Genomic DNA, 25483 nt, shown 5'->3' on the forward strand with positions numbered 1-25483 from the left:
AACACATTCTAAGTTGATTTCTGAATGAATCGTAAGTTGATTTTTGAATGCGTGCATAGTGTACATGATGCCTCTGTCAGGGGAATCCTTGTCGCCTGTAGAAACAAACTTTCCTACAGACAAAAGGGGCTATAAGAGCTGAGCGGAGTAAGGCCGAACGGATGAATGGCAACTGCTGTCTGATTGTGTGGTTGATTGCGTTTGCAAATGATGAGCGTTGTTATAATTACTAGCTAAATCCATGGATTCAGACTACAGGAGTGGAAATAAACGAATAACAGGTAAGAACGATTACGTATTACCTTCTTTGTGTTCCTAAGAAAATGAAATTTTGACAGAAATTTTTTGGCCAGATTGCTATACTAGTAAGGGCCAGTTGTACAGTCCTCGGCTAGCAGCCGCTTTAAATTATATTCTGGAAGAAGTGCGGAAAACACGTTGCACAAACATGTAGCAATGCCTAACTGGAGAATAATCGCTGGATAACTAAACCGGTGATTCTGGCGGAGTTTGTGGAGTTAACCTGCGAATAAGCTTTGACACTGGCAGGAATAGTTACAGAATTAGTGATAACAAGACTGTTTGTTAGAACGAGGAAGGAGAAGAAATGGGGACATCACATAAATTATGGAACAATATGACGATTCCAAGTTTGTATAAAAATTTCGTACTACTACTTTTCGATCTCATACTTAAGAAACTTGAGCGTGTGAATGAAGTGTGAAACTATTTCCTAACGTAAGGCTTTTTGCTTGTAATAGGCCTAAAAGGAATTTGATATTGGTACTTTGTGAATTATATTCTGTCGTTACAAAAAAGACCATTTGTGCCGAAACAGTCTCGTTTATTTGGTGTGTATTACAATTTTTGCAGTATTAGAAAGGCCTATTTTGTTTTATCTAGCAGAGTGTGACAAAATAGACGTAATCAGATCGGGAAACCACACCAGTCTTGGGTTACTATTTGCATTAACAGCTTTTTCAGTAGTAGTCAACAACATTTCGACTTTTCATGTAGCAAAACATTTGACAAACTTTGATGAGTAATAGATCCTTTCGTAGAAAGGAAAGCACGCCATGTAAAGCTGTAGCAATATTAGAGAGAAAAAAAATTGTAGGAGCTAAGGATTGAAGAAATGTGTATTGTCTTGCTTGTCTCATGTCTTTACTGGGTTTATGTATCCTATATTTAATTTTATGTCACACAAAGCAGCAAGTTGTTAGCTGATAGGGAATAGAGAGTGCAAATTTTCTGAAGGGGACAGGATGTTAAACCGGCCAGTTGTAAGCAAGAGTGGCACCACCGGAAATTTTAATTTCCACTGTCCTGAATATGGTTTGATGGCATCCATTACAAAATATACACATTTAAATTCCACAGAGCGAAATACAGTTCCGTGTGATAGAAGAATGCTGTGTGAGGAGGCGAGGCACTGCCCTTTGGCATACTTACGACCAAATAACATGTCTTACATTTCCTCGAACACACGTATTATGCATCAGACTCTTCAAAAAGATGTGCGCTACAAAATGAACGTATTTTTGAAAATTCAATTTTTTAAAATTTTTGACGTCCTATGTCAAACGCTCGAGGGAGTGGCGGGGTATTACATCGGTTCGGAAATATCGTAGATCCGGGGCTGATGCACAGAGCGGTCTGAGTTACAGTGGGTAGTCTCCACGTCACCCGTTTTAACATTTACTGGTTTTGCTGTTTCCTCTTCCTTTACTGCTCTAACGTCAAATGGAAACAAAACAGATTTCTGATTTCTACCTTTCTGACAGTCAAGCATTAATTGCCTTGCAGATCAATGAAGTTATTTTTGTCGGTTAGTTAAAGAAACTTTCTTTTTAATTTCACACACTGTTCGCTGCATTTCATGTGCACGTTTTTAACTTCTAGCACATATGGCATTATGCCATAATAAAGAACCAAACATGAGATAACACAGTACTGGTACTCCAAGAAAATTTACATCCCGAAAACCACATTGAAAAGCTTATATCAGGTCGTGGCCTACTTAACTGGTTATATGGACATACAAATGTGCACTTTAAATATGCACATTTTAGTATGGGTCTCGAAATTCCTATGCTCTTGGAGTATCCTCTGATGTCTTGTTTCTTCTATGACATAATGTACGATCTTTTAATGTATTACACGTCCGAACATACGGGCTCCCTGCGACATCGTAGCTGCACAAGTGCAGTGACGCCTGTCATCTAGCGCTCTCTGACAACTGCAGAAACGAACCTATTTCTAACGGGTTGCGGGAAAATATTCCGAATGGTGGTTTGAAAAGCGTTACCATCAAAGTACCATTCTGGCAGTTACAACGGAGCTACTTGCGATAATGTACGATGAATTTCCTAAATCACAGCACGTTTGACTTCCATTTAAAAATCAACTCTTTGATGACGAGCCATTTAGGAGAACTTCGAGCCCAGAAGATCAGACATTTAAGCTGTTATAAAAATTTTTATGATCACATTTGTGTGATGTATCTTAAATTGTAATACGCGCATAAAAGACCAACATTGTCTGTGAAAGCTTAGCTTGTCTTGCAGCGTATTAATCTTACAGATCAATATTATATGTGAAAGCTTTGTGTTTCGTGTAGCAACACTATGTATATTAATTTAAACCATTAAGTTTTTCTGTTTGTGTGTTTGCGCTACTTAACAGTGATGTTGCTATTGGCTGACTACATCACGTGTCCTAAGCTCTGAATACCCGCTGTTATCTGCTGGCGAAATCACGTGGCTTACAAAAGCCTATCGCAGTCTCTATTTCAATGCTTCGGAAAGTAACATGCGGTGTTTGGTGGAATTCAAATTTATACTGTTGTAATACGATAAAATGCAGTGTACATGTTGCTACACATCAGAGATCTTTCCAAAACGTGTTTTTTCCCCCTGTGTTTAGTTTTATAAAGCGCCAGGAAATTCTACTCCCATGTATAAAACCATAATCATCCAAAGGTTAACAGGGAAAAAGTGTGTTTTCACCCGAGAGAAAGTGTATTTTTAACCGGGAAATCTGGCAGAAATCTGGGAATTTTTTTTTCCTTGTCCACGTATACGCCCTGTTCTAGCTACCACCCCATCTGTCTAACCAGCTGTGTTTGCAAGGTGATGGAATGTGTGATTCATGCCCGCTTGGTATGGTGGCTTAAATCTTACAATTTAATAACCACTGCAGAGTGTGGATTTCTAGTTCAGCGTTCTGCAGTTGACCATCTTGTCATTTTGTCCACCCGTGTCATGAATTTTGCCATCTATTGCAGTTCTTCACAGACTTGTCCTCAGGAGAAGCATCTTCAGTGTTGTGTTGATTGTTTTTACTCATGGAGCATTTGACAGTGGCTGTCATTTTTCCACTGACAAAACTAATTGTATGAATTTCTTGTGGTGCATTTGGTTTCTCCCACCATTTTCACATCTTGAGCCTGTTGCTTTTCCATTCATTGAAACTACGAAATTCTTGGGACTCGTGCTTCATGCGAAACTTCCTTGATCTTTCCACGTGTCTTATCTGGCAGCCCGCTGTACGCAGTACCTCAATATTGTACGTGTCGGCAACGGTTCTTCCTGGGGTGCATTTCAAACTACTCTCCTCCATTTTTACCAGTCACTTGTCCATTCAGAATTATACTAAGGTTGCTTTTGTTGCTTTTGTTTATGCATCTGCATGTCTGTCCCTCTTATGTCGTCTCAATACTGTCCACCGCTGTGGCGTCTGTTTGGCCACTGGCACCTTTTACGCTAGCCCGGTTGAGTGTCTCTATGTAGAAGCTGCTGAACTACTGCTGTGACTGTCTCCATGCTGTTTGTCTGCCATGTGTGGCCACCCATCCTATGCTCCCTCCTTTGATGACACCTTTGATCGCCAATATGGGGCACATTACTCTTCTCTATTACATCTTGGGGCTTGCTTTCGGCTCTTGCTCCGGCCCCCCCTGTGGGTTCGGGGGTAAGAATAGGCCCACGGTATTCCTGCCTGTCGTAAGAGGCGACTAAAAGGAGTCTCAAACGTTTTGGCCTTGTGAGATGGTCCCCTAACGGGTTTGACCTCCATCCTTCTAAATTTTCCGAAGAGCGAGCCGATTGGGGAAGGGCGCCTTACAAGGAGCGATGTGTCCATCAAGCATTACCATCTCTAGCCAGGTTTGTCGTCATCGCTTAGCAGTCCCGCTCACCTACCCTCTCTTGGGCGTGGATTTGTTCTTGGGTGCGGTCTCTTGCAGTCTGCTATGCTGTGCCGCTTTATGCGCCAATGACGATATTGGACTACATCACCTGAAATCCAGCACGGTAGCCAGTCCGTTGTGGTGGGGCCGCCATGTACCCTGTTGGTTGTAGCCCCCTGACTACACAGGGATCGCTCTGCTGATGCCAGCGCCGTTAACTCCCCACGTATGCCAAGGAGTAGATGCCTATCTCCTTGGGGCATTGGGACTCCCGGCAATGGCCATCCTGCCAGGTGGTCGTTGCTGAGGCTGGGTGGCGCCCGTGGGGAGGGCCCTTGGTCGGAGTAGGTGGCATCAGGGCGGATGACTCGCAATGAAGCGTGGTACATCATCTCTTGCTGGTGGCCAGCCGCCAGCAGTCTCTAAGCGTTCCAGGGCTCAATACAATGCAACTACATATGACCCCAAATCGTTCCCCTCCCTGGCTACACCATGGGAGGAACAAAAGACTAAGGATGCCAGCGAACCATACTCGCCCCGCTACCTGGTGTGTACGAGAGGTGATGGTGAATCCTTTACATCCATGAAGCCTCAGTTCTTCGTCGAGCACTTAGAGGACAAGTTCGGGGAGGTGGAGGGCTTGTCCAAAATGCGCTCGGGCTCGGTTTTGATCAAATCGGCGTCCTCCGCCCAGTCCCGCCGGTTACTCGATTGTAACAAGCTGGGGGATGTTCCGGTTACAATCACGCCCCATAAGAGTCTTAATATGGTCCAGGGCATAATATTCCATCGGGACCTTCTATTGCAGTCCGATGACGAGCTTCGCGCCAAGTTAGAGCGGCGAGGTGTTCACTTCGTCCGGCGCGTACATCGTGGTCCAAGGGATAAGCAGGTTGCCACCGGTGCCTTCATCTTGGCCTTCGAGGGTGATACTTTACCTGAGAAGGTCAAGGTGATGGTCTATCGTTGTGACGTCAAGCCATATATCCCTCCCCCGATGCGGTGCTTTAAGTGCTGGAAGTTCGGGCATATGTCTTCCCGCTGTACTTCCGGCCTCACATGTCGAGATTGTGGACGCCCATCACATCCCGATACTCCATGTGCTCCGCCTCCCATCTGTGTAAACTGCGGAGAGCACCACTCACCTTGCTCGCCGGACTGCAGGATCTACCAGCAAGAGCGCAAAATCATGGAGTATAAGACCCTGGACCGCCTGACATACACTGAGGCCAGGCAGAAGTTCGAATGCCTGCCTCTTACGCCGCGGCTACTACTGTTATGGCCCCATTAGCTCTCCCTCAGACTGCCACCTCTCAGAGCCGGAATGCTACACCTGCCCCCTTGATGGTGGGGGGCACTTCACTCCCTGCTGCTCCTGCACTACCTGCCTCAGGAGCAGCAACCCCCCAACCATCGGGGACATCAGTCCCCACTTCTAAGCTGGGGAAGCCTCAAACTTCCCCTGCTCGAATAGCACGGAAAGGGTCCCTTGGGTCCCTTCCTTCCCAGGTTTCCGCCTCTGGGAAGGGTGACGTCAGCCAATGGAAGAAAAGCAGACCAGCGGCTGATCGCAGGGCTTCCCGCTCCTCCTCCGTCCCGGAGACTGACTCGCTGGAGCCCTCCCAGCCAATAAAACCCAAGGACCAGAGAGACAAGACGAAGAAGAAGACCTCTAAGGCCAAGGACCACGCGGTGGCATCCACCCCACTGCTCCCTACAGGCTCTGCGTCCGGGGATAAGGTGGAGATCCGGGCGTCCGCTGAGGACCTGGATCTCGCCGGACCCTCAGACGCCATGGAAGCAGATTGTACTGGTCCTCCATCGGTGGCAGCAGGTGACCCAGTGGCGTGATCTGCCTCCTCGGCCCCTTCACGCCTTTTTCGGACATGGACAAAGCAATACTCCAGTGGAACTGCAGCGCTTTTTTCCACCACCTTGCTGAGCTTCGCCAACTCATCAGCAGTCACCCTTTCCTCTGCATTGCCCTACAGGAAACTTGGTTTCTGGCAATGCGGACCCCTGCCCTACGTGGGTATCGGGGTTATTACAAGAACCGGGCAGCTTATGAGAGGGTATCTGGTGGAGTCTGCGTCTACATCCTTAACTCTGTCTACAGCGAATGTGTACCTCTTCACACACCTTTAGAGGCTGTCGCTGTAAGGATGTGGACGCCTCAGCCTATTACTGTCTGCAGTTTGTATCTTCCGCCAGATGGTGATGTCTCGCGTCATGTGTTGGCTGCATTGATAGCACAACTGCCTCCTCCTTTTGTGTTACTGGGCGACTTTAACGCCCATAACCCCCTGTGGGGTAGCGCCGCGATTACTGGCCGGGGTAGAGATATCGAGACTCTTCTCTCGCAGCTTGACCTCTGCCTCTTAAACACGGGAGAGCCGACACATTTCAGCGTCGTCCATGGCACATTTTCGGCCATCGACCTTTCTATCTGCAGCCCCGGACTTTCACCATCCATCCACTGGAGTGTCCATGACGACTTATGTGGTAGTGACCATTTCCCCATCTTTCTGTCACTACCACAGCGTCACTCTTCTGAACGCCCCTCCAGATGGGCTCTGAATAAGGCTGATTGGGGCTTGTTCTCCTCTCTCGCCACTATCGCACCTCCTTCCCCTGACACCATTGATGTGGTGGTTCAGTCGGTCACCACCGGCATCGTTTCTGCGGCGGCATCTGCGATTCCCTGTTCATCCGGGTCCCCTCGGAGGAGGACTGTGCCTTGGTGGGCGCCCGAGATCGCAGAGGCGATTAGAGATCGCCGGCGGGCTCTTCAACGCCATAAGCGGCACCCGTCCTTGGAGAACCTCATCGTTTTTAAACAGCTCCGTGCCCGTGCCCGACGCCTTATTCGCCAACGGAAGCAGGAGTGCTGGGAACGGTATGTTTCCACCATTGGCGTCCGTACCTCTGCATCGCAGGTTTGGGCTAAGATTAGGCGACTCCATGGCTATCGGCCGCCTGTCTCTGTCCCTGGGCTTTCGCTGAATGGAGTGGTGTGTACTGACTCCGACACGATTGCGGACCTGTTAGCAGCGCATTTTGCTCAGTGTTCCGCATCTACGAATTACCCACTGGCCTTCCGCTCCCGGAAAGAGCGGTTGGAAAGTTGGAGGCTTTCCTTTCACACGCGCCACGCGGAGTCGTACAATGCTCCTTTCAGCGACTGGGAATTCCAGAGTGCCCTATCTGCTTGCCCTGATACGGCTCCTGGGCCAGACCGCATCCACAGCCAGATGCTGAAACACCTCTCTGTGAATTGCAAGCGACGCCTCCTAGATGTTTTCAACCGCATCTGGGTTGAGGGTGTGTTCCCGTCTCAATGGCGAGAAAGCATCGTCCTCCCCATGTTGAAACCTGGCAAGAACCCGCTGGAGGTGGACAGCTACCGCCCCATAAGCCTCACCAACGTTCTTTGCAAGTTGCTAGAACGTATGGTGAGCCGGAGGTTGAGTTGGCTCCTCGAGTCTCGAGGCCTTCTGGCTCCGTCTCAGGGTGGGTTCCGCAAAGGCCGCTCTGCCGTCGATAATCTGGTCTCCCTAGAGTCTGCCGTCCGTACAGCCTTCGCACGCCGCCAACATCTGGTTGCCGTCTTCTTCGACATGCGGAAGGCGTACGATACGACTTGGCGATATCACATCCTGGCCACACTTCATGGGTGGGGTCTTAGGGGCCCGCTCCCGATTTTTATTCAGAATTTTCTGTCGTCTCGTTCCTCCCGCGTGCAAGTTGCTGCGTCCCATAGTTCCTCCCGGGTCCAGGAGAACGGGGTCCCACAGGGGTCTGTCCTCAGTGTCTCCCTGTTTTTAATTGCGATCAATGGGCTCGCTGAGGCGGTGGGATCGTCCGTCGCAGCTTCGTTGTATGCAGACGATTTCTGCCTCTACTACAGCTCCGCTGGCATTGCAGTTGCTGAGCGCCAGCTGCAGGGCGCTATCCGCAAGGCGCAGTCGTGGGCTGTAGCGCACGGCTTCCAGTTTTCGGCCGCTAAGACCTGCGTTGTGCATTTCTGCCGGCGTCGCACGGTTCACCCTGAGCCACGCCTTTACCTTGACGGTGAACCTCTTGCTGTGGTAGAGACGCATCGGTTCTTGGGACTGGTATTTGATGCCCGGTTGACTTGGCTGCCTCATATTAGGCAGCTTAAACAAACATGCTGGCGGCATTTAAACGCTCTCCGTTGCCTTAGCCACACCGGATGGGGTGCCGATCGGTCCACCCTTCTCCGGCTGTATCAAGCGCTGATCCAGTCCCGCCTTGATTATGGGTGTGTGGCTTATGGTTCGGCGTCGCCATCAGCGTTGCAATTGCTGGATCCCATCCATCACTGCGGGATCCGACTCGCCACAGGAGCATTTCGGACAAGCCCTATTGACAGCTTACTTGTGGAGGCTGGTGTTCCTCCATTGCGGATCCGGCGCGACCGACTTCTGGCCGCTTATGCTGCCCACGTTTGTAGCTTGCCAGGGCATCCCAACTACCGTCTCCTGTTCCCGCACTCGATCGTCCATCTTCCAGACAGGCGGCCCCGGTCAGGGTGTACGATCGCGGTTCGCATCCGGGCTCTACTGTGTGGGATTGAGTTTTTTCCTCTCCCGCCTGTTTTCCGTGCCAATCTCCGTCTGCCCCCTTGGTGTGTGCGCCGACCATGTATTCGGCTGGATTTGGCACAGGGTCCGAAAGACTCGGTCCCTCCTCCGGCCCTCCGCCGCCGCTTTGTTGCTCTCCTTGCCGAGTTTCCCGGATCTGCCGTGACCTATACCGACGGTTCGATGGTCTCTGGTCGCACTGGTTACGCTCTTACTCTAGAGGATCATTGTGAGCAACGGTCGCTGGCACCCGGGAACAGTGTATACACTGCCGAGTTGGTTGCCATCTATCGCGCCCTAGAGTATATCCGCTCCCGCTCAGGTGAGTCCTTTGTCATCTGTAGTGACTCCCTGAGTGGTTTACGAGCTCTTGACCAGTGCTTTCCTCGTTCCCGTCTGGTGATGGCCATCCACGAGTCGCTCCATGCTCTTGCCCGTTGCGGCCGCTCTGTGGTCTTTGTTTGGACTCCAGGTCATGTCGGCATCCCGGGCAATGAGCGGGTTGACACGCTGGCTAAACAGGCAGTGAGTTCACCGGCTCTGGAACTCGGCCTTATGGAGTGTGATCTCCTGTCGCTTTTGCGCCAGAAAGTGCTTGGTGCCTGGGGTGACGAGTGGCGCACCCTGCCCACGCCCAACAAACTTCGGGCGGTGAAGGAGACGACCCGTGTGTGGCGCTCCTCCATGCGGGCCTCTCGGAAGGACTCTGTCGTCCTCTGCCGGCTGCGCGTTGGCCACACGTGGCTGACGCACGGCCATTTGTTGCGCCGGGAGGACCCACCGCTATGTCGCTGCGGGGCAGCTCTGACGGTGGTCCACATTTTGGTGGACTGCCCGCTTTTAACAGGACTCAGGCAGACGTTTGCGCTGCCTGATACCCTCCCTGCCCTTTTATGTGATGACGATGCTATGGCGGACCTCGTGTTGAGTTTTATTCGGGCAGGGGGTTTTTATTGTATGATTTGAGTGTTTGTCCTTTTATTTCCTGTATTGACTTGGGCCTTTGGCCTGTGGTTTTAAACTGTGGGTTTTAATGTCATTTGGTGGTTGGCTTTTCCTTATTTTCATGGTCGGCCAACCACCTTCACACTCGGTGCGATTTTAGTTCCGTTTGTCTGGTCTTTGTCTGCCTTTCTTGTATTGTGTCGTCCCTTCTCTCAGTTCTCCGTTTTTAACGACTGACAGTTTTTATTTCGTGTGATTTTATCGTGGAACAAGGGACCGATGACCTTAGCAGTCTGGTCCCTTCAATCCCACACCCAACCAACCATCTTGCTCCGGCAGCTTAACTTCTCGCTCCCTGCAAGCTTCACAGTGTTTGTGAACCCTTCACTGTCTTGGCTTTGTGTGGTGGTCCGTGTCCACCTTGGTCTTCATTTTCTTCCTAAGGACACTACTCCACCCTTGCTCTGTCCCCTTCAGTTTCACGACCTTCGCATGGAACTTTGCGACTGTACCTTTGGTTCTCGGTTGACTGTGATGTTGTGTGTGCCTTTGTCATTGGTGCCCTGTATCAGGCCATGGAGTTCATCCGGTGATACAGGCTTTTCAATTGCTTGCTCTGCTCAGACACTCTCAACACACCTTTCAAAGTCTCTGTGCACTGTACACAGCCCATCCCTTAGTGCAATGGGTCCAGGAATATTGTCACTTTCTTACTCTTGATAGAACCGCTGTGATGTTCATGTGGATTCCTGGTCATGTCAGTGTGCCAGGAAACAAGGCTGTTGATGCTGCTGCCGAGGCTGCAGTCCTCGTACCTCAGCCCACAAGTTCTTATATTCCCTCTGGTGATCTCTGTGTTGCAGCCTGTCAGGAGGTGGAGTCACTTTGGCATCATCAGTGGTCCTCCCTTCATGGGAAGAAGCTTCAGGTTATTAAGTCTCTCCCAGCAGCTTGCACAACACCCTCTCGGCCCTCTTGCTGTGAGGAAATCATTTTAGCTAGGTTACATGTCGAGCACGGCACTGTCTTTTTATCCATTGCTGTTAGTTAATTGGTACTCCCCCACCACTTTGTACTCATTGCATTTAACCTTTGATGGTCCACCTTTTCCTGACAGAATACCTTGTTTTTAATCACTACATTCTCATTTGTGTTTGCCATCTGAGTTATTGGCCGTTTTAGCGACACTTGTTTGCTGGAAACACCTCATAATTTCACACAGTTTCTGAATGCTTGTGGTGGTAATAGCCCAGTTACTCAATAATACTGAGCTAACTGCTCCTAACCCTCATAATGATTTAAACTCTACTTTTTTTCCTCCAGTGTGAACGTACTGGTCACACTCTACGACAAAGCAATGTGCAGGTGCCATAAGCTACATTTATGATTGAAAATTACATTATGTAGCATTGATTCAACTAACTGCCTGCAATTGTTAAACAATTTTTGAACCTGTATAAAGAATATGTGGTTGTGATTTGTGGATTTGATCTCGGGATTTCATCTACGTGTTGTACAAGCATCACAGTTATATATGTTTGCAGCTGCAACATAGGTTAGATTACAAAGTATGTTTTTGTATCTATCTTTGGCACAGTTTGGCCCTTCGTTGAAATAATACATTTGCTGTAAGTAATGCCTTGCTGCTTTTGTTGCTATAGTTATGGGATGCCAATGCACCAGTAAGTTTCCACATTAGTGAGGGACAGCAGGCTCCGTGTCAAATCGGACCTCCATGGAGGTGCTGTCAGTTGACAGGTATTGCATTAGTTTGCTCAGAGTTTCGGCCAGTACTACAGACATAGGTCAAACGGTGTGGGGTGGTGCATCTGTCTTCATTTCTCAATCTGTCCTTTCATTTCAGAGATGCAGCTGATACAATAGTACGCAATGTCCCTCTTACTTTCACTGATGCCTCTCTCTCCATCTGTGCCTCCCCTTGGCCTCATAACAGGTGAGTCTACTTCAGCTGTGAATCTGAGTTGTTGGCCAACCAAAATCTATCCCTCTTTTTCTCCTGACAAAAGTCTTAACAGTTCTGCAAGTTAGAAATAGTTTTTTCATTTTTAAAGGAGGTCATTAGCAGTACTAGAATTTCACATCCAGGCTGCCCAAATCACCAGTAAGTGCTCTTACTGTTTGTGTTAAGTGTAACATTTGGTCCTTTGGTTACAAAAAAATATACAGTTGTATTTGTTGTTAAAAGAAGTTAGTTATTGTGCTTCTGAGATTTTCAATGTACACCCTTATTCAGATATCTTCAATGTGAAGAGACGCCTCCGTGACTACAGACGTGAACAAGGAGCACAGACTAGGCAAGAAGCTCAGGAAGCGGGGCTGTTTGGATCATCGGGACGTGTCGTCATTACTGCTATCATTATGTAAGTCAAATTCTTGTCCACTGTAGTAATTGGCGTGACATTTACAAAAGATTGAATTAAAATTATGAGTAAACTGTGTAATTGTGAAAACAACAGAATAAAATGATATTTTCTGCATAAAGCATTAGTTTGGGTGTAAGATTCCATAAATGTTGACAGGACACGGTACAATCAAGTGTCAATGGTACTTTTATAAATTGTGCGATCTAGTTTGGCTAGCATTAAAATCTGTTATTTTCAGAGCATTTTTAAGCTCCTACAAGTCATATAAATTAAGTTTTATGTGAGGAAAGTGGTGTGTGTTCAGTAAGATAGTTATCCCTCATGCTGTTGGTGTGCCCTTCCCAGTGTGGACCAAACAGATGAGTGGCAATATCTTCTTGTCGAATTTATGAACAATTTTCACCACTTAAGTTACTTTTTACTAACATTTATTAGCACAACACATTTTGATAGCGTGCTGCAGTTGTCAAGTGCATTGCAGTTACACATACATTACATTAATCTGAATTGTGATGCTTAATGCCAGATGTTCCTATGGGGTTATGTAGCAAAATTTAACCTTGTACAGAAATATACATTATTTTAGTGTGTATGTTGAGGGAATTGCATATTAAAATACACTGAAGGACTAAAGAAGTTGGTATTGGCGTGCGTATTCAAATACAGAGATATGTAAACAGGCAGAATATGCCACTGCGGTTGGCAGTGCCTATATAATACAAGAAGTGTCTGGCATGCTGCTAAAGTGGCAGGTTATCAAAATTTAAGCAAGTCTGAACATGGTGTTGTAGTTGGTGCACGAGTGATGGGACACAGCATCTCCGAGGAATTGATAAAGTGGGGATTTTCCCATATGACCTGCTTCCAATCTTGTCCGTTGTGAATTCCGAAGAACTTGAGCTATTCGAGCAGGACAATGTGACATGTCCAGAATTGCTACATAGTGGCTCCAGGAGCATTCTTCTGTGTTTAAACACTTCCGCTGGCCACCAAACTCTCCAGACATGAACGTTATTGTCATATGTGGGCTGCCTTGTAATGTGCTGTTCGGAAGAGATCTCCATCCCATCATACACTTAGATTTATGGACAGCCCTCCAGGATTCATGGTGTCAATTCCCTCTAGCACTACTTCAGACATAAGTCCATGCCACATTGTGTTGTGGCACTTCTGCGTGATCGCAGGGGTACCACATGGCATTAGGCAGATGTGCCAATTTCTTTGGCTCTACAGTGTAATTTTGTTAGTGTGTTAACTTTGATTTTTTGCTGGATATTTGCCTGGCATACAGAGCACAGTAATAAACATGGTAGTCATCACGGTCATCATTGTCAGGATTATTATTAGTTAATATATCACATTCAGATGTTTGCCTTCAAAAGACTGTTAACTACTATGATAAACTTACTTCAGTCACTAAAGGTATATAAACACTGAAGATAAAATATTTTTTATACAAGCATATAGGATAGTATGACATTTTGGTATTTGTTTAAACACTAATGTTCAGATAATTTTTCTTTATATTAATAAATAATCACTCCACATTAGAGAAATTTAAGAACAAATTTACGTTGCAATTTTCTATCATTTGCCGCCCCCTGACTATTTTATGTAATAAATGAAGATCATTCACAGTATCGTGGAGTGAGTGAGCAGAGTACTTTTTCTGGGTGCCTATTGCTGATTTCGTATAATCTTTCTTTTTTGTATTTTTATATTATTTTTAAGCCTAGGACTTTACATGTATTACTTACTGTTTTGTGAAGGCCTAGTTGTGTGTGCTTACATTGTGTGTGCTGCTGTTTGCCTGTTGCGAAAGCATTGTTGATGTTGTGCATCAGAAAATATTTGGTATTCTATAGGTGAGTTTGCCTGCAAATGGTTTGCAAGCAGTGGGTTCCTCTTTTATTTTGTGTGTAGCAATTGGTTTATTATTGTTTTTGCTTTTCTATACGAAATCGATAAGTGTTTCCGTCAGAGCCATTTGCTAGAGCTATTTGCCTGATTATCTACATCTACATCTACATCAACTTCATACTCCGCAAACCACCCAATGGTGTGTGGCGGAGGGCACTTTACGTGCCACTGTCATTACCTCCCTTTTCTGTTCCAGTTGTGTATGGTTCGCGGGAAGAACGACTGTCTGAAAGCCTCCATGCGCGCTCTAATCTCTCTAATTTTACATTCGTGATCTCCACGGGAGGTATAAGCAGGGGGAAGCAGTATATTCGATACCTCATCCAGAAACGCACCCCCTTGAAACCTGGACAGCAAGCTACACCGCGATGCAGAGCGCCTCTCTTGCACAGTATGCAACTTGAGTTTGCTAAAAATCTCCGTAACGCTTTCACACTTACCAAATAACCCTGTGACGAAACACGCCACTCTTTTTTCGATCTTCTCTATCTGCTCTGTCAACCCGATCTGATACGGACCCCACACTGATGAGCAATACTCAGGTATAGGTCGAACCAGTGTCTTGTAAGCCACCTCCTTTGTAGATGGACTACATTTTCTAAGGAATCTCCCAATGAATCTCAACCTGGTATCCGCCTTACCAACAATTAATTTTATATGATCATTCCACTTCAAATCGTTCTGCACGCATACTCCGATATTTTACAGAAGTAACTGCTACCAGTGTTTGTTCCGCTATCATATAATCATACAATAAAGGATCCTTCTTTCTATGTATTTGCAATACATTACATTTGTCTATGTTAAGGGTCAGTTGCCACTCCCTATGCCAAGTGCCTATCCGCTGCAGATCTTCCTGCATTTCGCTACAATTTTCTAATGCTGCAACTTCTCTGTATACTACAGCATCATCCGCGAAAAGCTGCATGGAACTTCCGACACTATCTACTAGGTCATTTATATATATTGTGAAAAGCAATGGTCCCATAACACTCCCCTGTGGCACACCAGAGGTTACTTTGTCTGTAGATGTCTCTCCATTGATAACAACATGCTGTGTTCTGTTTGCTAAAAACTCTTCAGTTATGTTGAGCTGATTATGCTTTGCATATTCATATGTTGGTACTGGATAGTTATAATAAGGGCAGCTACTCACAGAGGCCCATTGTGAGCTGTAATTATTGTATGGGAGCAAAACTCTATAGATACTCTATTGCAAAACTGATTTATGCTAGAAAAATTAATTTCAATTTTGGCCACCAGGTGAAAATCTGGTGCTGTAAATATAAGAAAGATACAAAAATGTTTCCATATTCAATGGATTAGGAATGGGGTGTGAGCAGAAAAGGTCAAACAATTGAGAGAGGCATACTCTCGATGTTATTTTCAACGACTGCTTCCACAATTTGTTCAATATCAGCACTGGAGAGGGTGACGAGGTTATGTACAGCTTCCGATTTGTACATGGGTACCAAAATTGGAACTAATTTTTTTCTAGTGTAAATCAATTCCGCATTAACATGTATCTACCAAGTTTTGCTGCCATGCAATAATTACAGCCCACACTGGGCCTCTGTGGATAACTGCATATTAATGATAACCATCTGTGATATTGCTGACTATGTTAACTAGTGCTCTGTATTTGGCGTGTTTCTGTGTTGTAGGGTGCCAAGATCAGCTATGTATGGTGATGTTTGTTGTTTTTCTGTGAACTTTGAAATTCTGTAAATTGTTATCCATACTGAAGTTAAAGCTTAGGCAGATAATGCTCCCATTGTGTTCATATTCTACAATGAATTTTATATATCTGTCCAGTTTATTGAGTGTATTGAATGTGTTGTTAATATCACTTGTGTCATGATTTTCCAAGAGCAATGTAGTCAACATAACATTTATAATGAATAATTTTGGCCATAGACGTTGATTTTATCGTAAGGATTTTTTGCTCCAGGTGGTATTTGTACCTCAATATCAGCAAAAATAAAATAAAATACGTTAATGAAGGTACTTAAACACACAGCTTACTGAAAATGCACACTAAAGTAATGTGTCTTTCCATACACGTTCACATTTTTGCACACAACCTCTCAGGCACACCCAGCATACAATTCTCCTCATACTTCACATCAGTGTAATGTACCTGATGATGTCAGCATGCAGCCAAAATGTGACCACTGTAAACATTATTTTATAAATTTGTAATGCAGTTGCAGGTCTCATACAATTCCAAACAACATGGATAAATATAAATTCTTGGAGAATGGGTCTTATGAAATTATTTGAATGTATATCACTACAGTCTCATGTGTAACTGGAAATGTACTGTGCTTCTATGCTTCTAAGGATATAGGCAGTCACAGCAGATACAAACACTTGCCCATTTCTATAGATACTGGATGAGCTGGAACATGGGTTAGTCCATATGAAATCAACATAATTAGATTTATTTATTTATTTCTTTGATCTCTTTCCTATGAGGGCCTGTTTGGCCAAAAGCTTACTTGCTGATAATCTTTTTGTTGTGCCTATCTGCGACCCAGATTCTCCACTATATGGTGAGTAGCAACTATCCTTTTCATAATACTGTCAACAAAATTAGGTGCATTTTTCACCTTGATGTCCCAGATTAAGGAATTTTTAATAATTTATGGTACCCATAAAACTAAGAGATACTGCAAGTTCAAATAGCTTTTGACCTAGCAAGTGTTTCTTCCTTTCTTTTTTCTATTGTCCTTTCCTCAAAATATTTAGAAACTTTTGGAAAAACAGTATTGAACTGATGCACCAATCCAATAGGATAACATTAAATTCAAGTATTTGAGTTGCATCTTCACTTTCGACTGCTCAGAATACAAGATAATGTCCTTGTATCATTTCTAGTAAAAGCTGATTGCTTAACAGGCTATTGAGCAGCACAGAATTATTATAACGTAGTAAAGACGTCCTTCTGTTGTTATTGCTGTGCACTACCATATAATATATATAAAAAATATCTCGCTTGACAATTCAATTATGACATCTAAGCAGCTGTATGAATGTCATCAAGTAACCATTCCTGGAATCCATTTTGAATTGTGCACAGCAGAGAAATATATGCAGAATGAAATCATGTTTTCCCCCTGATAGAGTAATTCATAAACCATTCAAGACTCTTATACACTACACTGTGTCATTTTAGTTTCTAATTTTCAGGCTGCAATGAAGCCATACCCTTTGAATGGTAAACCAAGTATGCAGATCATTTCTTATCCTCACAAGATTCTTGCATCATTGAAGCTGGGTTTACTAAAACTGTGTTAGACAATAGTGTTAGTTCTCAAAGTTGGTGGCATGTTGCTTGCATTTTTGGAGACAATCATAAATCCAAGAAATGCAGAGGTAATGTTCTTTGTCCAGAGGGACTTGCTGCTTCATTTTCTAACATTATCCATATCCAGAAATCTCAGATATGCCAGCTGATTGTATGCTAAGAAAGTTTGAGCACAGTATGCCTACTGGAAGTCGCTACACATTGATTATGGATCACATATCACCAGCTATTTTTATTTTGTTTATAGGTATCCTCTCTACCACAGAATCTGACAAAGAACTATATCTCATACAGATACTTGTGTAGATCTAAATGTAAAGGTGGTAAAATGTGTATTTATTAAAACAGAAAAACTCCAAAAGACTGTAAATGCTGAAGACAAGAGATTACTTATTACTAAACAAAAGACTTTGAAATTACTAAATTAGTGACATGGCATATGAGTGTTTTGTGTGTAAAGGTCACCAGATGGCAAGATTACTATCTTTTTGGAGGGGAAAGGGGAGGGGTGGGGGATTTCCATCATTCAGTGAATGAATATGAATGTAAAACTTTTTGAAAATAATAATGTAGTTGGACGAATAAAAATGTACTCGCCAGAGAGCTGCAGGAAAAAAGAAATATAAAATATCAGGAAATGTTCAAGCCTCCAGAACCAGTAGCTCCTTCTTGTGGCAGAAGGACTGAAGGGGAAGGAAGAGGGGTGAAGGAAAAGGACTGGTGAGGTTTTGATTTTTCCTTCTGCTTTCGTCTAGTAAGTTTCCCCTGACCCAGGGTTATGGGCTACTTTTCTGTAACTCTCCCATTTCCTGAACCTTGCCAATCCTTTCCCTATATCCCTCTTCCTGCCTCTCTACCCTGTCCCTTCTCCTTGTCTGTGTTTGACTCCTTTCCACTCTGATTCTGTACAGAAACTCCTCGTTCCTCACCTTATCAGCCCACCTAATTTTCAACATTCGTCTGTAGCACCACATCTAAAATGCTTCAGTTTTTCTCTGTTCTGGTTTTCCCACAATCCATGTTTCACTACCACACAGTGCTGTGCTCCAAATGTACATTCTCAGGAATTTCTTCCTCAAGTTAAGGTTTGTATTTGATATTAGTAGACTTATCATGGGAAGGAATGCACTTTTTGCCAGTGCTAGTCCACTTTTGATGTTCTCCTTTTTCCATCCATCATTGCTTGTTTTGCTGCCTAGATAGAATTCCTTAACTTTATCTACTTCATGACCATCAACCCTCATGTCAAGTTTCACACTGTTCTCATTTCTGCTACTTCTCATTACTTTCGTTTTTCTTCGGTGTACTCTGTTGATATTCTGTTGTCGTTGGACTGTTTTTTCCATTCAACAGATCATGTAATTCTTCTTCACTTTCACATTTTTAGCCACCCAACTGTGTTATACTGTATTACATTATGTTGTGTGATATTTTCAAGAGAAACATTGTTGTAGTAGCAGATTTTAATACTGAATGAAAAGGATCAGAATCAATAAAAGATTTACAATACTTGTAAATACAGTGTAATATGGAGGCAACAGTGTCAGCACCAAGAAGAGTTAAGTCTCTGAATTATACAGTTACAGACAATGTCATTAGTAATGTTTGTAGATATAGCTATGAGTCACATGAAGTTCAAAGAGAAATATCTGATCAACATAAATAGCTGATTCTGGATTTTTTTTCCCAGGCAATGACATGGTATTAGAATAAAAATGAACAGTCAAAAAAATTGTGATAATCAGTGAGCAAAATCTTAACATCCTTAAAACAGTAGTAAGTAAGGAAACCGTACATGAACAGAACGTAAATGAAAAGTATAATTCATTTATTACAGCTGTTAAAAATCATTTTAATGTACTATTCTACAAAGTAAAGGGACAAGCGAAGCTTCAGGATCAGGTACAGTGGGTGCCAATGAAATATTGGAACAGTGTAAGAAGCTGAAGAAAATGAGATGGATGGACAGAACTGATAACTATAAAACATAACAGAAGTGATACAGGAAAATAATAAGAGAGATGAAAGCAAGAGCCCATTACACCATCACAATGAACTAAAAAAAAAACCCAGATAAAGGCTGTTTAGAATGTAATTAATATTGAAAGAATGTAAAATATTTGTCAAACGGAGAGAGAGAGAGATCAGTTTAATGAAAATAGACAACTCTATGGTTACAGATGGTAGAGAAATAGGAAACATACCCAGTGATAGTAATATAAATGTGGTAGAGAACCTAAAGTTGGTAATAAATAGACTAAAAAAGAAGGTTGCTGAACTATGAAAAACCTCGTACAATACAATGCTCTTCTAACCGATCACTGAAGATGGACTGAGGAAAACCATACATAAACTTAAGTTGAAGAAGTTTGGTGGTGGTGGTGGAATATTGAATCAAAGAATAAAGCTAGTAGGTGAATGAATAATAGCACAATTGCTAGATTCATCAACAGGTTCAGCAAAACTGAAGGTAAATTTCATTGTACCAAGGTACAACAAAGAGACACCAACAACTGCAGGTCAATTTTGCTAATAGCAGTATTCTCAAAAATCCTGGAAATTCATGTTGTGGCGATACCTGTAAGACACCGCTAGCCCACGCCTCTCGCGGTGTGCGTTTAACCCCATATAAATGATGCGCCAAGCGCGCGCCCAGCGGCTGTATGATTAATTAAATAATCGGCGTGCCTATCACAGTTGAAATCTCTGGTCCAGAGGGACGTGAAGAGGCTGTGGTCCAGAGAGAGAGTAGAGTCAGTCGAGTCTTGTTCAGTCTTAAGAGTCAGTCGAGCTAGAAAGTGTCTTGTGAAACGATCATTCTGTGGATAATATGTGTTCTTTATTATTCTTGTTCTATATTCTTTTATATGTGTCGTGTTGTCTTCTTCGATGAGTAAAAAAAAAAAAAAATATATATAGGTAAAATAAATTTTTGTGATGTCCATCAATAAGTTCATTCCAGTAAAAATAGAACCACTTCCCTTCACCTTTATTCACCCTTTTTTCTTTCTTTCCTTTCAACAAAATATAAAAAACAAAAAATTACTTCCCATCACCTTTTTTTTTTTTTTAAATCCCGGACATAACAATGTGTGTGGTAGATTAGTCAATTATTTGGACAAAAATAATATTCTTGTAGCATCACAGCTTGGTTTCAGAAAGGGCAAATCTACAGAATCAGCTGTTACCAGTGTGACCTTCATAGTCTCGGATTTAATTTAGCATTTGTTAAAATTCAGGAGTAAGTAAGACATGTATTTTTTTGTTTTTTCCAAAAAAATTACTCCACTGACATACAGGACTCAAAAATGACACTGGGAACACCATTTTGAAGATGCGAATTTCATTAAAAAAAATTTAAAGTGCTGTATCTCTGTGACAGTTCTAGATATTTTGTTAGAGTATGTCTTATTTGAAAGATAATTGCTTTATGATTACAATGGTTTCTTCCGTTTGGACTTCTTTACTTAGTCCTTCATTTTAACATATGCTAAATTCAATAAAATCAGTGACTATGAAGGTAAGATTTTTTCCTAGTCTGCCTGAATTCATATGGACTAAGCCGGTCATACGCTTCTGATGATTGAAAATCATTGTTTCCAAAAATTCAATGGCTGCCTTTGACAAGAGGGACTTAAGTGCTCATGCAGTACAATTGCGTGTGATGCATATTGGGTGCTGGCCATTTGTTGTAAACAATCTTGTTAGGTACTAAGGTGATTGGTGCACAAAATGAGTCATGGTGTGTAAAGAAGGAAGAGTTGGGTAGTGAATGCCCTAACATCTGCAAACAGTAGATATTTTTGAATACTCTGTAAATCCGTTGTCTATGGGTAGCAAATATTACGACACAGTATGCACCTTGTGTAACCCTGTTTTAGAGTGAAACTTCTACACATTCTAGATTATGGTACCCCACACAGGAATTTTTGTATTATGATACTATATTCATTACTTTTTTCTTTTTTACAGAAATGGAACCAACTTTATTCTCAAACTCTGTGCTTGGATGTACACAGGGTCCCACAGCATGTTTTCAGAAAGCATTCACTCCCTAGCTGACACTATTAATCAGTTGATATTAGCATATGGAATACACAAATCTGTGCAGGTGAAATCCTTTATTATGTCTGAGCTTAAAATAGTACAGATATTTGCTCTTGTTAAATGTCATTTTCTATTCTGTCTACTTTACATGTAATGTAATTAACAAAGCAATCCAGCCATTAATTCATTTGCAAGATGTTTGGTGTTCCCTCATATTTTTGTTGCTGTTGCTCCCATTGGTTCTGGGAGGTGTACTGTAAATTTAATGTCAAAATAATAATTAGCAATAGTCGAGGTTATTATTAAGGCATGATTTTTTTGATCCAGAAGGATCCTTTCCGGGAATAATGAAATGACCATAAAAATAAAGGGCAGGGGGACTAGGAGCTGCCCATTATCATATCAATAAATACACTCACCTATATATGAAATAAAAATAGTAAGCACTGTTGCAATATGAAAATTAGTTCCGAGATCAGTAGGGAGGGAAAGTAGAAGATAATACTAAATGAGTATAAAATAATAATTAATTGACAACTTTCATTAACGACTAAAAGTAAAGCTCTGTGCAATTTGAAAGATGGTTTGAATACTGCAGTGCCTAATCAGGCGTGGTCCTGTAGGAAGGGCTATGCCCTCGTCTTACTTCAATCTTTACTCAGCCAGGAAAAAGGGAACTATTGTTTGTCGAGGACGCCAAATGTAAGTACGGATTAGCATTTTCCATTTTGGCCAGAGGTGATAAGCGATGAGGGACAAACTAGGGAGTCTTAAGGTTTGTATCCTGAGTAAAAGCTGAGTGCAGCATGAAAGAGGCCTTGGGAGTTACTAAGAAAGGTGGAGAGGAAGGGGGTATGAGACAGCTAGGCGAGGAAGGTCTTAACATTCCGTGAAAGAACAGGAAGTAGTCTGAAAGGAACTGATGACTGAAGGAGCAAATACAGAGCAGATTGTTAGCAAATAACTTCTGCTTAATTGAAGAAATTGTTGGAAAGCAATCCACTTCGTTGAACCTAAGACATTTGTGCTTCAAAGTGACATCAATAGCACCTGGTAAATTTGAAGCCATGAAGATATGACCTGGACGTTTCCTTTTGTCTTAAACTGAAGTTGTATGTGAAATCTGGAATGGACAGGACTAATGTCAAATCATCTAGTGTATTAAGAGATTCAGACTAGTCTGAAATACATGGGACTAAACATTCAGTTAGCTCTGAGACACGTGCAGTTTATATATTGTCACATAGAAGAGGGTGTAATTAGATGAATGTCGAACACTAACTTCATGTTGAAGGTTTATTCAGCAAGCACATATAAGAGTGCGGAGCAAATTGCCTTCAGCCAGAACACATACAGTATATATACAGCTACAGAACATTCCAGTACAATGATTCTTGCCATTTGTGGATACTTCTAGAATGTACTAGAACCGAATATAAAACTTAAAAATGTACAATCCAGGTGAGTTTTGAACTCGCGACCCTTCATGCAGCGGTGCTACTCAGCTTCTTCTGTGACATTGCTCCCTCCTTAAGATAACAGCTTATTTGTGTTAGATCCTCCTAGTCCGGCAACGAGTCATCGGTCCTGCATACACCAACTCCTGATGATTGATTCTTGCCCTGGCAGTGATCTTCTTAGAAGTTCTTTTGCTGCTACGGTCTTCGTCACCTTTCTGCTTGTTGCCTGTCACTGGAGCTTCGAATTTACCCTGGGTTGCAGGATCCTTATGGAGCTTCATTCGAAGGACATGGACCGTATCTCTGATCTTCTGTTGTCTTGTCGGGGTCGAAATCTTCAATTTCTTAAGTAACATCGGACAACTGTCTTTTAACCTTGTAAGGTCAAAAGTAGTGCCTGAGGAGCTTCTCAGAGAGACCAACCTTCCGACCAGGAGTGAAAATCCAGACGAGGTCACCAGGCTGGTAGACGACAGAGTGGCGGCTCGCATCATACCTTCAGTGACCGTTTCTTGAGCCTGCAGTGTGTGGAGTTGAGCTAACTGCCGAGCTTCCTCAGCTCTGGTTAACACCTGGCTGAGGTAATCGTTGTCCACATCATCAGGATGTAAGAGAAACACAGTGTCCATCGTCGTCATCGCCTCACACTCATGCACCAGGGAAAATGGTGTAAATCCTGTGGTGTCTTTTTGGCAGTTTTGTTGGCAACCATCATGAAAGGTAGCATCTTCATCCCAGTTGATCTGCTCAACATTGACGAACATTGATAGCATGCCGGCCAAGGTCTCATTAAGGCATTCAGTAAGCCTGTTAGTTTGAGGATGGTAGGCTGTTGTCATGTGATGAGAAATGTTGCACTGATGGTTTATCTCTGTCACAAAATTCAATTGAAAAACTTTCCCTCAATCCGTAATCAATTACCTTGGGGCACCATGTTTTAATACAGTGTCTTTTACGATGAATTTGGCTACCTCAAATGCTTCAGCTGTTTTAACAGCTTTTGTAATGGCATAACATGTCAGATAATCAGTGCAACAATAATCCATCTATTGCCACTAGCAGACGTTGGAAATATTCCGAGGTGGTCAATCCTAACACGCTGGAAAGGCATTTCGGCTTGCGAAATTGGCATGAGTTGGCCAGGTGGTTTCTGAGGAACTGCTTTTCTCCTCTGGCACTCTCGACAGTGTGACACATAGTGACGGACACTCCTAAATAAACCTGGCCAGAAAAATCTCCTGTGGATTGTATTGTATGTCTTAATAAATCCTAAATGTCCGGCCTCAGATGTGTCATGGAATTTCTGTAGAACATCTAAGAAAATGGGTTTAGCTATCACTCTTTCGAAACGGATCAAAGTTTGTATTGCAGAGTAATCCATTAACTACCTTAAATTGTTGTGTCACATCTTTTGACCAATTTAAGGCAAGCATAATTAGAGATATCTTGGCGCCCTTCTGCTGAGCAGAGGGATCCTGGAGTGCAGCGAGACAGTTACTATCTTCATTAAAATCTTGATGGCCTTGCACAGGGTTTCTTGAGAGAAAGTCGGCATATTGGTGTTTTCTTCCACTTTTGTACACTATGATAACATCATACTCTTGAAGATGTATTGCCTACCTGGCGAGTCGTCCTGTTGGATTCTTAAGACCTGTCAACCAACAAAGTGAATGATGGTCTTAACAACTGTAAATGGAATTCCATAGAGATACTGTCGAAATTTGTACATGGCCCAGATCACAGCAAGACATTCTCTTTCTGTAGTTGAGTATTTCTCTCGGCTTTTGTAAGTGTCCTAGAAACATAGGCTATAACCTTCTTAACCTTCTCTTTTCCATAAGAAATCTGCACCATAACAGCACCGATTCCATACCCACTCGCATCTGTGTGTAGTTCTGTGGGTGCTCTCTCATCATACAGACCAAGTACAGGGTCAGTCTTCAGAGCTTGTCGCAGCAAATCGAAAGAATCTTGTTGAGCACCACTCCAGATAAATTTAGTGTCAGCTTTTAACAACTCTTGTAGCGGCCTGGCTTTGATACAAAAGTCTTTGATAAAACAACTGTAATAAGAACATAATCCAAGGAAGCTTCTCACATCTCTAATACTTCTAAGAATAGGAAATTCTGTTATAGGTCGCACAATTTCTGGGTCTGGCTGCACACCTTCATTTGACGCAAGGTGTCCAAGTACTTTGATTTCTTTTACCCCCAAGAGACACTTCTTGGTTTAAGTTTAAGTCTGCCTTGTTGGAGACAGTTAAGAATGGCCCTCAGTCTTTTTATGTGTTCATCAAATGTCTCTCAATATAATGTCATCTAAATAACAAAGACACATCGTCCACTTCAGGTGCCTTAGAAGATTATCCGTTATCCATTCAAAAGCTGCTGAGGCACTACACAAACTAAACGGCATTACCTTAAACTCATACAGGCTCTTGAGGGTGATGAATGCAGTTTTCTCACGATGAGCCTCATCTACTTTGATTTGCCAGTTTCCCGAGTAAGTGTCCATGATTGAGAAAAAGTTAGCCCGCTTCAGATAATTTAGTGTATCGTCAATTCATGGAAGAGGGGAAACATCCTTTTTAGTTATCTTATTAAGCTTCCTGTAATAAACACGAA

At 43.2% G+C, this 25483-nt stretch overlaps 1 protein-coding gene across 1 annotated transcript in view; it reads left to right on the forward strand.

Annotated features, from left to right (window-relative positions):
* LOC126354125 (zinc transporter 9) overlaps window positions 1-25483 on the forward strand; it is a 186063-nt gene that overhangs the window by 19351 nt on the left and 141229 nt on the right. The window contains exons 6-7 of the mRNA XM_050003521.1: window positions 11993-12119; window positions 21325-21463. Of these exons, the coding sequence (XP_049859478.1) occupies window positions 11993-12119; window positions 21325-21463 (266 nt within the window). The remainder of the gene's footprint in view (window positions 1-11992; window positions 12120-21324; window positions 21464-25483) is intronic.

This window comes from Schistocerca gregaria, chromosome 3 (genome assembly GCF_023897955.1).
Source record: "Schistocerca gregaria isolate iqSchGreg1 chromosome 3, iqSchGreg1.2, whole genome shotgun sequence".
Classification (NCBI taxonomy): domain Eukaryota; kingdom Metazoa; phylum Arthropoda; class Insecta; order Orthoptera; family Acrididae; genus Schistocerca; species Schistocerca gregaria.